A 15,693-nucleotide genomic window follows, 5' to 3' on the forward strand; every position below is an offset into this window, starting at 1 on the left:
GGTCACCCATGACAGGGGTGGAGATTTTCAAAATGTGATATCCAATCCACAAGAACTTACCTGCATAATTCAGTAGCACACCTGTGGGCCCCAGGTGTTCCTGTGTAAGAACGTGGAGCCAGAGTCCACAATGCAACTCCCAGGACAGCATGACATCAGAGAAGCAACTCTGGGACATGCCCATTGGATACGGAGCCAGGGCTCATCCACAGTCGCATGGTGACCAATCCCATTGGCTATGGCTGTTCTCCCTTCAAAGCTCTTCCTGCATCCCTCCCTCCTCTCCTGCCTTCCTCTGGCTCCACTTCAAGTCCCGATTTTCAGTGAACAGATTGATTTCTGTTTCCCAGCAACCTTTCCTGAGACTCAGTCCTGTTGGTTTAGCTTCCCACCTTAACCCAACAGCAAGCAGGCTTATTTTGCCTCAGATGATTCTTGTCATCTTGGATGGCACTGCAGGCAGGAAGCGGAGAGGAATGGCAGGCAGGGTGGCACTTCTGATGCCCCTTTGCCCTGGCTGTTGAGCATCCTCAGGCATCTGATGCTCACAGGACAAGGGGAAGATGTAAAGGGCAGGCTTGCTGGCGCTCCTCTGTGGGAGGACAGGGACATCGGAAAATCCTTGGGGTATGGGTGAGGCATAACCCTCAGAAACGCCTATCCCTTGGCCTTTCTGATGCTTCAGTATCAGGTACGTAGCCATTGTGGCATTGAGCTTCCTCTTGGCCAGAGACACCCAGATTTTGTATGAATCAAAACACTTGTCAAACAGGATTATTATTCCTGGGGGTTCTGGGTGTTTGGGGAGTGCCACACTATAATGATGGGGTACATACTGCTCACCCTGCCTCAGCCATGGGTGCTGTAAGATTTGCTTGACTGTGGGCCGCTTCTTGGGGTTCACAGTATTTTGCGGATGAGGCTTTGGGCTTTGATGGGAACAGAGTGAAGGGTGTGGTATCTTGTGAGAACGGTCAAGTGGTGGTCCCTGTAAATGGGCAGTTCTTTCTTTCTTTTTGTAATAGGCAAAGATTTTTTGGATAAGACCCACCAAAATATAAGAAACAAAAGCAAAAATAGACAAATGAAAAAACTAAAAACAATTAACAGAGTATAGTAGCAATCTCCAGAACCAGGGAAAATATTTGCAAACTATACATCTGATAATATCCAGACTACATAAAGGAATTCCAAAGATTTAATAGCAAAACAACAAATAATCTGGTAAAAAACCAGCAACAGATCTAAATAGACATTTCTCAAAAAATATATATACAAGTGTCCAACAGGCACATGAAAAATTGATCAACATCAATCATTAGGAAAATGCAAATGAAAATCACAATGATATATTAACTCGCCCCAATAAGAATGGCTAAAAAAGACTAAAGATAACAGATGCTGGTGAGAATGGGGAGAAAAGAGAACATTTGCACATTGTTGGTGAGATTGTAAATTAGTATAGCCATTATGCAAAGCAGTATAAAGTTTTCTCAAAAACCTTAAAAATAGAGCTAAAATCTGATCCAGCAATCCTCCTAGTGAATATATATATATATATCCCAAGGAAATCAGAAAGTTGCAGCACTATTCACAATAGCCAAGAACTGGAAACAATGTAAGTGATCATCAACTAATGAATGAAGGAAATGTGCTATATAAACAAAATGGAATACTATTCAGGCATAAAAAATATGAAACCCTGTCATTTATTACAAGATGGTGAACCAGAGATCATTTTGTTAAGTGAAATAAGGCAGGAACAGGAAAGCAAGTACAATATTGTTCTCCCTCATGTACAATCTAAAAGAGCTGATCCAATAGAGACTGAAAGGAGATTAGTGGTTACTAGAGACCAGTGGAAGTAAGGGAAGGAGGGAAGGATGGGAAAAGCTTGATCAATGGGTAGTAAGTTAGATAGGAGTAACAAGTCTAGTGTGCACGGTGGAGTGATTGTAAATTACAATAATGTGACATACATTTTTAAAAAATTGAAGAAAGGATAGAAAGTTTTCATCATAAAGAAATGATAAGGGCTGGGGTTTGGCTCAGCGGTGGAGCGCTCACCTCGCATGAGTGAGACCCTGGGTTCGATCCTCAGTGCCACATACAAAAATAAACAAGTGAAATAAAGGTGTTGTGTCCAACTACAGCTAAAAAATAAATATTAAAAAAAGAAATGATAAATGCTTAAAAAGATATATATTTGGCCTGATTTAAATATGTAATATATACAAGTATTGAAACATTCCATGGTACCCTGTTAATATGTAAAAAATTTTGGTTTTATGTATCAGTTAAAAATAAAATTATATGTATGTGTATGTATAGGTATACATATATATGTATTTATACCATATTATTTTATAGAGTTCCTGTGGAGGTTTTTAGACTAACAGGGAATTTTATGCATGTTAAGAGATGCATATTAGATTCAAATTTTTTTGCATGTGAACACATTTCAGACAATTTTATATTTGTGGTAACTGGGATTCTAAGAGCCTCAAAAGACCAAAACTTTGATACCCCTCCCCCTCCCATGCCTCTCATAAGTAGTCTTTTCATGTAGGAGAAGAATTTGCATCTAACATGAGGTCTAAATGCGCAGTAGGGTTATTTAACTTGTTATTCATCTCTCAGCATTTCAGTTTGGAAACTTTCTATTGATATACTTTCATGTTTACTGATTTTCACTTGTGTCCATCTACTGATAAGACCATCAAAGGCATTCTTCATTTTTTATAGTGTTTTCCATTTCCAGCATTTCCTTAGGATTCTTTAAGTTTCCATCTCTCTATTCATATTACTCATTCTATAATTGCATGTTATTCACATTTTTTCAGTCCTTAGCACATTACTCAGTTATTTAAAATTCCCATTTAATAATCCTCAAATGCATCATACCTAATCTGGTTCAAATGCTTACTGTGCCTTTTAGCAACTCACCTTTAGCCTTGTTGTTGTTGAAAGCTGAATGCGATTTGTTGGATAATAGGAACTAATAGGCATTTAGTGTAACTAGGACTTAGGCTGTGTTTAATATTAGCTATAGCTTAAAGTGCCAGAGACTTCAAACTATTTTTAGTTTGTTCAACTTTTCCCTGGTGGTAAGGTTGTGAGGGCAATTTCTTAGCATTTTACATGTGGAAAAAAAGTTAAGTCCTTTTTATTATCAATCTTTAAGCAAAAATATTAGTACCCAGGATGGACTTGAAATTAGGATAACACAGAGTAAGTTATGCTACTATCTTTGAAAACAAATTTAGCTTTGACAGTTTCTCAAATATATCATCTGTAAAATCAGTATATCTAATTTCTCTGATCATTTCTTGTACTTAAAATTCTTTAAAATGGACTTTTGTATCTAACCGACAGTGAAAAAAGTCAGACTAATTTGGGCTATCATCTGTTCTGTTCTCTCATTGGTACCTGGACCATATGGCAGAATTAAGATCCAGGTGGCTTTGCATATTTTATCCCCAAAGTTTATTAACAGTGTCTGTGAAGGGCGAGGTGAAGGTTCCTGGAAGCACAAACCACCCACTGTAACCCAGCACAGCAGCCGGCGGCCAGGACTCCCACTGCCTAGGCAGGGTAGGCACTGAAGGCACAGGATGCTCAGGGCGTGAAAGCGTCTTCGACCCAATATACTAAACAATAGTTTGTGTATTTCTTGCAAATAGTTTGCACCGGTCTCAGCGTGGCTTCTAACCCAGCGTACAGACGCTGGAGGGAAATCTTGAGCTCCCTAGCGGTCTGCAAAAGCCTTGCAGCCGGACCTGCGATGATCTGAACTTGGCGCCTGTCTAGTTCAGACCTATTAGAAGGAGCCCCTCTGCCTGCCTCCGAAGAAGCTCAATGTTGATTGGATCTTTCCGTGACCAATGGGAAGCCGCGTCCTGCGCGGGCCGGGCGGGCGGGTGGCGGCGGTTGCCGGGACACCGCGTAAACACTGGAGTGCGCGGTCCAGCCAGTGTCCTTCTACCTGGTGGAGCCTGCGTTTGCAGAAAGGTGGTGGCAGTGGGAGCCAAGATGGTGAGCCAGTTGAGGGACTCAGAACTACTTATTTATGGTTTAAAGCTCGTCTACCTCTGAAAAAGGACTCGGAAGTGCTTAATCTGAGAGCTGAGTGGGAAACTTGTGTTTGCTTTTCAGGGGCGTCGGGTGCTGTTACTTAAGGGGCAGTCGCAGTGATTTCCGTTCACTGGCACCCCCCACCCCCGCCCTACACAGTAGTAGATCTATTTTTAAATCTGCTTTATAGGAATTCTGTATCAGTGAGTGGAGATATGGGTCTGGGACAGAGCCAACAGATTAGTAGCAGCGGTTTACCTATTAGTTTATATTAGGAAAAGCTGGGCAGCTTCTGAAGAGTACTTTGTGGCCATGTGGTGTGGTGGTGGTGGGTGGAATGAGAGGAGGAATTCCCGGGGTAGTGGTTAACAGCTGGGTCTGTACAGTTCCACGGCCTATCTTTGAAGCCTAGTGTTGGTGCTTAGAAGCTGCGGGACCTTGGGTTTAATTACTTTTGCTTTTCATGCCTCATCTATGAAATAGAGAATAATACTAATAATTATTTAATTAATGAAGTGTTAAGCTACTACATTTACTCTTTTATTAGGTATTCTCTGAATTTAGGAAGGAAGCCAAAGACTCTTCATTATTATTATTTATTTTGTTATATTATCTCAATCTATTTTTAAAATCGGACTTTGGAATATTTCAATATGCACATTTTATCCATTATAGGCTACCCCAAAGAGAACTTTGAACTTTAGTGAAAGGCATCAGAAATTAGTAGATGAAAACTTTCGTAGAAATTTGGATATTAAAGCACTAAAAGAGATGCAGACTCAAATCAGCAAGCAAATGGAGAAGAATAAAACTGATGACAGTATTGAGTGCAGGAGATTCCTCAGATTATTACAGAATGAACAGTTCGAGTTGGATATGGAAGAAGCCATCCAAAAAGTAAGTTTTACTATGATAGTTACATTTTTCCCCCTTCATTTTCACCTTAGAAATGATAAAAGCCAACTGCTAATACTGTAGTTGTTTAGAAAGACAAATGTCAGGTAAGGGATGCCTTATTGTAAGTCATCTAGTATGGTTATGAAGAGCCAACTTTCTGGAGCTAGACTGGCTTTTAAAATCTTATACTATATCATAGCTTCAGAATCTCAGGTATTTTGCTTTTACTTTTTATCTTCATGTACAATTTGGGGAGTAATAATAGTACCTCCTACTCAGAAATTTTTGGTAATAAGTAAATACATGCACAACCCTTGTTGTGCCTAGTTCTTGGCAAGAAGAAGTGCCCAGATTTTTTAACATAAATGTGAAATGCATAATTATTAACTTCCACAGTTCATGTGTTACTTTATATTTCTAAGGACAAAAATATAAGGATGTCTTCTGAATTTACTGAAATTAAACAGGTATATTATGAAATGGTAGAAACCGAACACTTAAGTATTAGGTATAAATTTATTCCTGTTTTAAATACTACTTTGAATAATTCAGGTACCACATATATGCTATGTCAATGCTATTTCTAAATATTTTAAAGGATCAAATTGATAGAAAAAGGGAAACTGATAAGAAGTGAGATACAGGAGAGAAATGAAGTCTCATAAATGTGAAGGAAATATTATGATACTAGTTTTTTGAGTGCCGGCTGTATATTCCCCATCTTGTAGGATATTGCAGGGAATAGGAAAAAAAACAAGTTTTAAAAGTTGTATCCGTTCCTTTGTGTTCCAAATTCCAAAAGCTTAGATGTGATTTTTTTTTTAACTCTGAGCAAGCAGATTCTATTCAATTTTTTTCTATTATTTTTCGAGAAAATCCCAGATATTATACCATCTCTCTCTCTGCATATTTTAGTATGCATCAAACAAAATATGGATAGTTTCTTTTTACCCATTTCTTAAACAAATTTCCGTGACTGTATCAAAAATTGGCTTTAACATTTTTTTGTTTTAATCAGGGCCCAATACAGTTCATACAGTATATTTGCTTGCTATGTCTAAATCCCTCTTAATCTAAAACAGCTCCTCTTTCATCCTCTGTGTTTTTAATTTCATGTTTTATAAATATTTCTTTAGTTGTAGATGGACACAATACCTTTATTTTATTTATTTATTTTTATGTGGTGCTGAGGATCGAACCCAGTGCTTCATATATGCTAGGTAAGCACTGTACCACTGAGCTACAACCCCAGACCTAACCTCATATTTTTAACTTGTTAAAATTAACTAGGGCAGTTGTTTAGTATTCCACATTCTGTATTTATCTGTTTGTTTCCTCATGTTTTCTTTACTTTATGTCTCTACCTCTTATATTTCCTCTAAATGGAAGTTAGCCCTAAAGATGTGATTAGTTTGAGATCAGGTCTCTTGGCAAGAATACTTCATAGGTGATACTGGCATTGTGTCACATAAAGAACATGAGGTCTGGTCATTCCACTTTTAATAATACCAGTGTTAACCACTGGGTTCAGTGAGACAGCCTCCTTCCTTAATTATAAAAGTTCTCATCAAACTTTCATAGGTAGTTTCACAAAGAATTTTTTCTTTCATTAGGAGTTGCAATACACTGATTTTTCTATTTTTCCTTTCACATTTAATTAGCGAAAATTCCTTCAAAATGAACTTTTCCTCATCAACTAGACTCATTTGTTCTTACTGGAAAGGGGGATAAATAGTTAATTTTAGAGTAGATTGATATCTATGTTGTTTAAAAATTTTGTTTTCTTTAGTTTTTGAATGTTTTTTAAAATATCTGAACTCATGAGTCTTTATATACTTATAATTACATTATTATTCTTTTTGATGCTTAAATTATCTTGTCCTTGGCCAATGAATGCTTTTTTATATTGCTTCTGTGCTCTTTTAACAAGACACCCTTAATCTTTGATATCTTCCTTGCTTTTTATCAGAACAAAATGTTTTAGGCTTGTGGTGGTTAATTTTGTTTCAACTTGACAGGGCCATGGTGTGCTCAGGTTATTTGATCTAACATTGTTCTGGTGTTTGGGCTAAGACTAACATTTAAATTGGTAGATTGAGTAAAGCAGATTGCCCTCCCTAGTGAGGGTGGGCCTCATCCAGTCAGTTGAAAGCTTGAACTGAACAAAAATACTGACCCTTCACCAGATAGGAGAGAATTCTTCCTGCCTGACTGATGCTTTTTCCCTGCCATTGGCCTCAAACTGAAACATTAGCCCTTCTTAGGTCTTACGTTGCTGGTCTTTGGACAGGAACTATATGTAGGTCCTTCTGGTTCTCAAGCCTTTAGACTCAGACTGAAATAAAACCATTGCCTTGCCAGCCTGGCAGTGTACCCTGCATTTCACTCTTCTCCCTTTCCTTATTTGTAATTGCCTTCTCCAACAAAAAGAAGGTTGGCTATTGATATCTACATAGCTTTCCTTTATTCTTTCAACCCTACTATACAAATAAAGTACTTTTGGAATTGCTTACCTGCACCCCTACGAGAAACAAATTTACTTCTGTAGTATAGACTGGTATAGTTCTTTCTATCTTTAGTCTCCCATTATCGAGTCAAACATTGTTTCCCAAAGTTCACGTCCAGTTCCTGTTCTCCTCTGGTGTGGTTATGTGTTTCACTTTTAATAGGTTAATTTACCGTAGTCTGCACTCTATTGTTTCCCCCATATCTGGTTGTTTTTGTTCCTCTCTTTAACTTTTTATGTTGAAATGATTATAGATTCTCAGGAATTTGCATACATGGTACGGAGAGCTCCATTGTGCTCTTGGCCAGTTCTCACCACTGGTCAAGTCTTACAAAATTGAAGTATAATATCAAACTCTGGAAAATGACATTGGCACAATATATCTGTATACTTATATGTTATTTTATTACATGTATCGATGTGCTCAACCACCATCTTAAATTATAAAACTATTTTATCACCACACAGATCTCATGTCTGCTACTCTGTTGTAACATGCACTTCTTTCAACACTGACTGTGCCTGGCAACCACTACTTTTTTTTCCTTCATCTCTGTAATTTTTTCTTTTCAAAAAGTTACATAAATGCTTAACTTAAAAAGTTAAGCACACTAACAGAGCAGTTCTGCTTCTAAGTATATACTCAAGAAATTTGAAAAACATATGGGAACTCTGTATTTTCAGCTTGATTTTTCTATGAACCCAAAATTCCAAAGAAATAAAGTCCATCTTTTTAAAGAGATAATAGTAATGGTTGCGCAATATTGTAAGTATACAAAAGCTACTGAGTTGTAGATTGTAAAAGATGAATTTTATTCTATGTAAATTATCTCAATTTTTAAAAAAGGATGTTCCAAGAATGTTACATAGGTAGTATCAGACAGTATTTAACATATTGGGAATTGGCTTTTCCCCCCACTCAGCATTATCCCTGGAGATTCACCCAAGTTGTTGTTTATATTCCTTTTTATTGCTGAGTAGTATTCCAAAGTGTGGATATACCTAAATTTACTTGATCATTCATCTGATGAAGGTTGTCTAGTATATTTCTAGCAGTGGTTATTATGAATAAATCTCTGTAAGTATTTGGGTACCAATTTTGAAGTGAATATAAATTTTGTTTCCCTGGGATACATGCTTAGAGTATAGCTGTTGATTTGTGTGGTAGTTGCATGTCAGCTTTATAATAAACTACCAGACTGATTTCCAGAGTGGCTGTACTACTTTACATTCCCACCCAACATTATGAATATGCAGTTTCTCATTTTCTCACTTTTAGTGTTGCTACTATTTTTTATTTTAGTCATTCTAATAGAGATGTAGTGATATCTCAGTGTAATTTTAATTTGCATTTTATGATGGCTGATGATGTTGAACATTTTTTTCAGTCTTTATTTTTCTTAAATACAGATCTGAATTTGTAGATCTATCATTTTATATAAAATATAAAACAAACAAGTGACATACTTTTGACAATCACTCAAATAAATGCAGAATGTGGGACATTCTTTGAGCTGTATGTTCTAATTTCTACAACAAATCAATGGCTTGGAAAAACAGTGCATGCATGTATGTGTGGGTGACCATTATAGAATATAAAAGAAACTTAAGAGAAATAATAACTACATGCAGGATATGGACCTTGTTTGGATTTTGATATGAACAAACAACCAGAAGAAAAATTATAAGACAGGTGAGAAAGCTTGAATGTGTGTAGGTATTAGTAAGGAATCATTAATTTATTTAGACAGTTTAATGGCATGGTTGTTATATAAAAAGAAATTCTTATCAGGTAGAAATCCATATTGAATTATTTACATGGTAAATGACATTATGCCTAAGATTTGTTGTAAAATATTATAGCAGAGAAAGAATAAGAAAATAGGGTGGAATTCAAGAGAAAAAACAATTAACACAATGTTAATTTTTGAAAAGATAAGTGACGAATAGCCTTCAACATTGTTTAATATTCTTCCAAATCTTTCCATGATAAAATATTTGAAAAAGTACTTATTGAAATATTTTATACTTTAAAATAAAACATAAATAATTGAACTTTGCTGTTAAGGCATTTAGTTTTACATTGTAAAATAAACAAACTCAACCTTGGATGAAAAAAAGTCTGATTCCTCAGGGCAAATAATTAAAGTTGTCTTTTTTATTCAGGCAGAAGAAAACAAGAGATTGAGGGAACTCCAGCTTGAACAAGAAGAAAAATTGGCTCTGGAATTGGCAAAATTAAAACATGAAAGTCTAAAGGATGAAAAGATGAGACAACAAGTAAGAGAAAACAGGTATTGTGGTTTTTACCAATTCTATTTAGTCTATTTACTATTAAACTTTTAATTCTTAGCACCTGAAAGTGAAATTTCTTTGTTTAGATCATTGCACTTATTTAATATTTTGCCTGGAAATATTGCTTTAAATCCCAGAATATTCATTTGAGAAAATAAGTTGTATTCATAGAAATAATTGTTGAATATTTAATAAATATCAGCCCCTTCTGTTCTTTCCCTTAAGCACAAATTTTAAAATGGCTTCTTACAAAAAAACAGACTTACTTATTTCTAGAATAGATTTCTTTTTTTATTAGTTCATTTTATTCATACATAATATTAGGGTTCACTTTGACATGTAACATGAAATATAAGTCCCCAATACTTCTCCTTTCCCTCCTTTCTTCCCTCCTCCAATCCCCTTTCTCTACTTCACTGGTCTTTCTTTTATATATTTATAGTTTTTTTTTAAATTAGTACTTTGTCGATATACATAAAGATGAGCTTCACTATGGTATTTCATATATTTAGATAGGAAATTTGGTCAGATTCATAGAATAGATTTCTTAACGATGTTTAAGATTAAATGACTTTTTAGGGACAGCCATGTCACCTGTTGATCAAACTTATGGCCAAGTTAATGTTCCTGTTTCTGTATAGTTGAATATATTGGAAATTTACTTTGATAATTGTTCCTTTTATTTCAAAGGACTTATTTATGTATCATAGGAATCATGGATGAGCTTCAGGGATTTTGAACCTCATTAAAATATATATTCAGTAAATATATTGTATTTTTCTGGGTCTACAATTTTAATCATATTCTCTAAGAAATTATTAGTCCCAGGGGGGGAGGTGGGCTTAAAATTACTGCCAAAATCTATATGCTATACTAGTCTCAAACTATCTTTTTGAAGTCCTAATTCTCTAATCATTGTTAGCTATCACTTGGGTATTATATCATTTGAAGATGAAGCAAATATATCCTCATGCCTTTGTCTAAATCACTGATAATAAGAGTTAAATAGAAGAGTTGTCCACATCTAGCATTGCAGATTAGATGATTCAGATTTATGTTCCCTCAGAGAAAAGAGTCTGGAGAAAATGTAAAAATAAGAACCGGGAAAGGAAGGGAACCAAACTGGTGAGCCTGGCATTGGTAGCTGCATTTCTTCTGGAGGGTTCTGCTGTTACTGAAAACATAACTGAGAGTTATGTAAAGCAGAGCTTGTCTGATAAACTCATGGCAACATGTTCAATACCATTCATCAAGTTTTACTCTTAAGTTCTTATTCCTTAATAATACAATTTAATTAGATTTTATTACATAGGCATGATGGATATCTTGTGAAAGATTAGTGTAAAATATGTAGAATAAAGCATGGAGAGATAAAAGAATAAAAAATACAGATAAAAACTTAAAAGAAATATGGGCTATGGTGGAAAGTTCTAACACACATAATTTTAGTCCTGGTTGCATAGATGAAAGACAATGATGTAGAAGCATTATTTGAAGAGATACTGGTCAAGAATTTTGAAAAAATGATACAAGACATAAAGTCTCAGTGTCAAACACACAAAATAATAAAAACTCTACCTAAACTCATCCTTGTCAAACTTTTGAAACCCAACAATATAAAATAATAGTAATTTTTTAAAGGATGGGGAACGTAGCTCAGTGACAGAGCACTTGCCTAGCACACAAGAGATCCTGGATTCATTCCCCGAACTGTAAAGCAACAACAAAATACATAAAAATAATAAAGCAGCCAGACAAAAAGGCTATTACCTTCAAATAAGCAATAATAAGAAATGTCACTGAATTTTGAACAGAAACAGTAAAAACTAGAAGATGGTTGATTTGAAGAGCTGAAAAAAATTATAGCTCATCCAGAATTCTATACTTTGTGAAAAAATCTCTTCAGAATTAAGGACAGAGTCAATCAGTTGGATATTCTTTGAAATTGAATACGTTCACTTAACAGTGCCAGAATTTTCAAGTTTTATTTTTTATTTTGTGTGTGAGCCATGCTGACATTTTGACAGACATGCAGAAATAGATTATTTATTAGATTGATGTATTTATCTGCAAATTGGCAGGTCTAAATTCAGGGAACTTTTTGCTGTGGTGCTTAAAATGTATCATAAGCAATTCAGAATCACATATATTAAAATTAGGCTCTTTATTTTTTTGAAGCAAATACTTGTTTTTATTGTTAAAATTTTAAAATTTTAACTACACTGCCTGGCCTCAGTGTAGTTTTGATTTACATTTCCCAATTCATGAAGTGAATACATTTCCTTCATTATATCCATTTTATACAATCATTTTCACCAAAGGAATTTTAAAATACATGTTTCTGAGATGCAGGAAAATATTCCCCCCTCTCATTTTTTTATTGGTGCATTATAGTTCTACACACTGATGGGATTTTGGGGGGGTACAAAGGATTGGTCCCAGGGACACCTAACCACTGAGTCACATTCCCAGCCCTTTTTATTTTTTATTTTGAGACAGGATCTCACTAAGTTGTTTAGGCCCTTCCTAATTTGCTGAGACTGACTTTGAACTTGCAGTTCTCCTGAGCTGCTACCATTACAGGTGTGCACCACTACACCCAACATTTGTTTTTGCATATTTGTATATGCACACAATACACAATATAACAACATAATTTGGCCAATATCACTCCCTGGCAGTTCCCCTCTTCTTCCCCACCTCCCATTCCTTGGTCCCTTTCCTTTACTGATCTCCTTTTGATTTTCATGCCTGCACCTTTTCCTTTCTCCTCTCTAGTTTCTGCATATGAGAGAAAACATATGACCCTTAGCCTTGTGAGTTTGACTTATTTAATTTAACATAATTGTCTGTAGTTCCATCCATTTTTCTGTAAATGACATAATTTCATTTTCTTTATGGCTGAATAAAACTTCATGGTGTATATATGCCACATTTTCTTTATCCATTCATCTACTGAAGGACACCTGGGCTGTTTCCATAGTTTGGTTGTTGTAATTGTGCTGCTATAAACTTGAGTATGCATCATTGTAGTACGATGACTTTGATTCTTCAGGATAAATACTGGGGAGTGGTATAGCTGGGTCATAAGATGAGTCTATGCCTAGTCTTTTGAGGAACCTACATATTGATTTCCATAGTGGTTGTACTAATTTACAATCCAGCTGCTGGCATAATAAAATTATTTCTTTTCTTCCATATCCTCTCCAGCATTTATTATCTTCATTTTTATTATTTACATTCTTGATGACTGCCATTCTGACTGGTATGAAATGAAATCTTAGTGTAGTGTAAGGGTTTTTCTGCAGTCGGGGGAGTGGCACTGGTATTTAACCCAGGAGCACTTTACCATTGAGCTACATCCCCAGCCCTTTTAAAATTTTTATTTGAGACAGGGTCTCACTTAATTGCTTAGGGCCTTGCTAAGTTGCTGAGGCTGGCTTTGAACTTGTAATCCTCCTATCTCAACCTCCTGAGTCACTGGGATTACAAATGTGCACTACTATGCCTGGCCTCAGTGTAGTTTTGATTCACATTTCCCAAATTGCTAATCGTGTTGAACATTTTTTCATATATTTGTTGGCCATTTGTATTTCTTTTGAGAAGTGACTTTTTAATTCATTTGCCCATTTATTAATTGGGTTTTTTGATTCTTTTTGGTATAAATTTAAGTTCTTTGTACATTCTACTCCTCTGTTAGAAGAGTAGCTAGCAAAGATTTTCTACCATTCTGTAGCCTCTCCCTTTACACTCCTAATTGTTTTCTGTGCTGAACAGCTTTTTAATTTGATGCCATCCCATTTATTAACTCTTGGCATTATTACCTGAGCTTTAAGGGTCCTATTGAGAAAGTCATTGCCTGTGTCTGTATGCTACAGTGTTGAACCTATGTTTTCTTCTAGGAGTTGCATAGTTTCTGGTCTAATTCCTTGGTCTTTGATCCGTTTTGAATTGATTTTTAGGTAGTGTGAGAGATAAGGGTCTAGTTTCATTCTTCTACATATGAATAACCAATTTTCCCATCATCATTTGTTAAAAAGGTTATCTTTTCTCCAATGTATGTTTTCAGCACCTTTGTCAAGGATCAAGTGGCTGTAGGTGTGTGGGTTTGTCTCTGTGTATTTTATTCTGTACCATTGATCTATGTGTCTGTTTTTATGGCAGTACCATGCAGTTTTTTTTAAATATAACTTTTTATAAAAACCTTAGGTGTGGACTTTCTAATGAGCTTCCCTGGTAGACAGCATTTCTCATGTGTTGATACAACTCAGTAATTTACTGAGTGAACCATGTATGTTATGTGAGACTCCACTGAGAGAGGACTTTTGGAAGCTTGCACCTGGTTTCCTCTGGATTTCACCCATGTGCCTTCTTCCTTTGCCAATTTTGCTCTGTTACCTTTCACTGGAATTCATTATAGCAGTTGAGTAAAACTATATGCTGAGTCCTGTGTAGCCTCTTAGTGAATCATCAAACCTGGGGGTGGTTGTGGAACCCCATCACAGAAGCAAAAAGGGGAAAAAAGAGAACACAGAACAGAGGACAAGTAGAAGATACTGAGCTTGTCAACTTAAACTCAACTCTATTAGTAGTTATGATAAACATATTTGAACTATTTACCAAAATAGATGACATATTGTACTGAAATGAAAGCATCAACAGATTGTCAAAGGATTCAATTTACACGTAGTATGCTCTCTGATTAAAGTGGAATTACACTAGATATCAGAAACAAAAATATTACCAATCTTTGTAGATTAGTATATTTTCAAATGTATTTCAAAATAACCTTTGGATCAAAAATTAATAATCAAAATTGAAATTAGAAAGTATTTTAACTGATAATGAAAATACCTCATAGTAAAAATTGTGGGATTGGAGTGACATTAACAAAATAGCAGCGTTGGCAGCTCCAAACTCCTGTCCTTCCTCACCTCTTCCCCTACCAGAAACATCAAAAAACATGGAGAAATAGTTAGAACCAACTTTATAAAAACTCTGGATAATATCCAAAGATTTATAGCAATCAAGCAAATATTGAATCAAGAAAAAGGCACCTTAAAAATGGCAGGAAAGTTTCGTGGTACCTTTATTCGCCCTTGTCGGATCCCCTCCTAGCTCCGAGGCAGTCTTTAAGCCCATGTTCCTAGTGAGACCTTGCTCCCTGGTTTAAGGAGGGAGCAAAGCATACCTTATTTACAATTTATTGTTTATGTCTGTTCTAACTTGCCTTAAGGCTACCTGGAGGATTAACACAAAATTTTCATCTCTGTTTCACCTAACTCAGAACTCATTTAGGTTGGAAGAACAATTCGTATTTCTGATAAGGATTTAATATTCAGAATATATAAAGAAAAATGATAATTCGACAACAAATACCAAACAACCCTATTAAAAGAATGGCCAAAGCACTTAAATAGACATTTATATCAAGAAGATACACAATAGGCGATAAGCACTTGAAAAGATATTCAACATCATTAGTCACTAGGAAAATGCAAATTAAAGCCACATCAAGGTGTTATTTCACTGGTTAGGCTAGTTAAAAACAATGGAAAATAACAATTGGAACCCTCAGACATTGCTGATAGGAATGTGAGTCATCCATTAAGGAACTAACTTATTTCTCCTATGGATCTAAAATAATACCAATTGTATACTATCTTTGAGAAAATTTAAAATGTTGTCACTTAATTTTCTGTGGATCTTAATTCTCTTAAGGATCTGCAGATTTAAATTTGACTTTTTCCCCCACAGTATTGAGCTCAGAGAATTGGAGAAGAAATTAAAAGCAGCTTACATGAATAAAGAAAGAGCAGCCCAGATTGCTGAGAAGGATGCCATTAAATATGAGCAAATGGTAATGTTGTTTCTGGTCACTTTGTTTTTAGTATCATAAAGAAAACCAAAAATGAGTCCTT

The 15,693-nt window shown here is 35.4% G+C and overlaps 1 protein-coding gene across 3 annotated transcripts in view; it reads left to right on the forward strand.

Annotated features, from left to right (window-relative positions):
• Positions 1-3,935: 3,935 nt before the first annotated feature.
• Mns1 (meiosis specific nuclear structural 1) overlaps positions 3,936-15,693 on the forward strand; it is a 53,102-nt gene continuing 41,344 nt past the window's right edge. For all 3 annotated transcript variants that reach the window (XM_048793857.1, XM_015480623.2, XM_048793856.1), the window contains exons 1-4: positions 3,936-4,035; positions 4,750-4,971; positions 9,644-9,771; positions 15,530-15,632. In XM_048793857.1, the coding sequence (XP_048649814.1) occupies positions 4,033-4,035; positions 4,750-4,971; positions 9,644-9,771; positions 15,530-15,632 (456 nt within the window). In that variant the 5' untranslated portion in view covers positions 3,936-4,032. The remainder of the gene's footprint in view (positions 4,036-4,749; positions 4,972-9,643; positions 9,772-15,529; positions 15,633-15,693) is intronic.

Source organism: Marmota marmota, unplaced genomic scaffold (genome assembly GCF_001458135.2).
Source record: "Marmota marmota marmota unplaced genomic scaffold, marMar, whole genome shotgun sequence".
Classification (NCBI taxonomy): domain Eukaryota; kingdom Metazoa; phylum Chordata; class Mammalia; order Rodentia; family Sciuridae; genus Marmota; species Marmota marmota.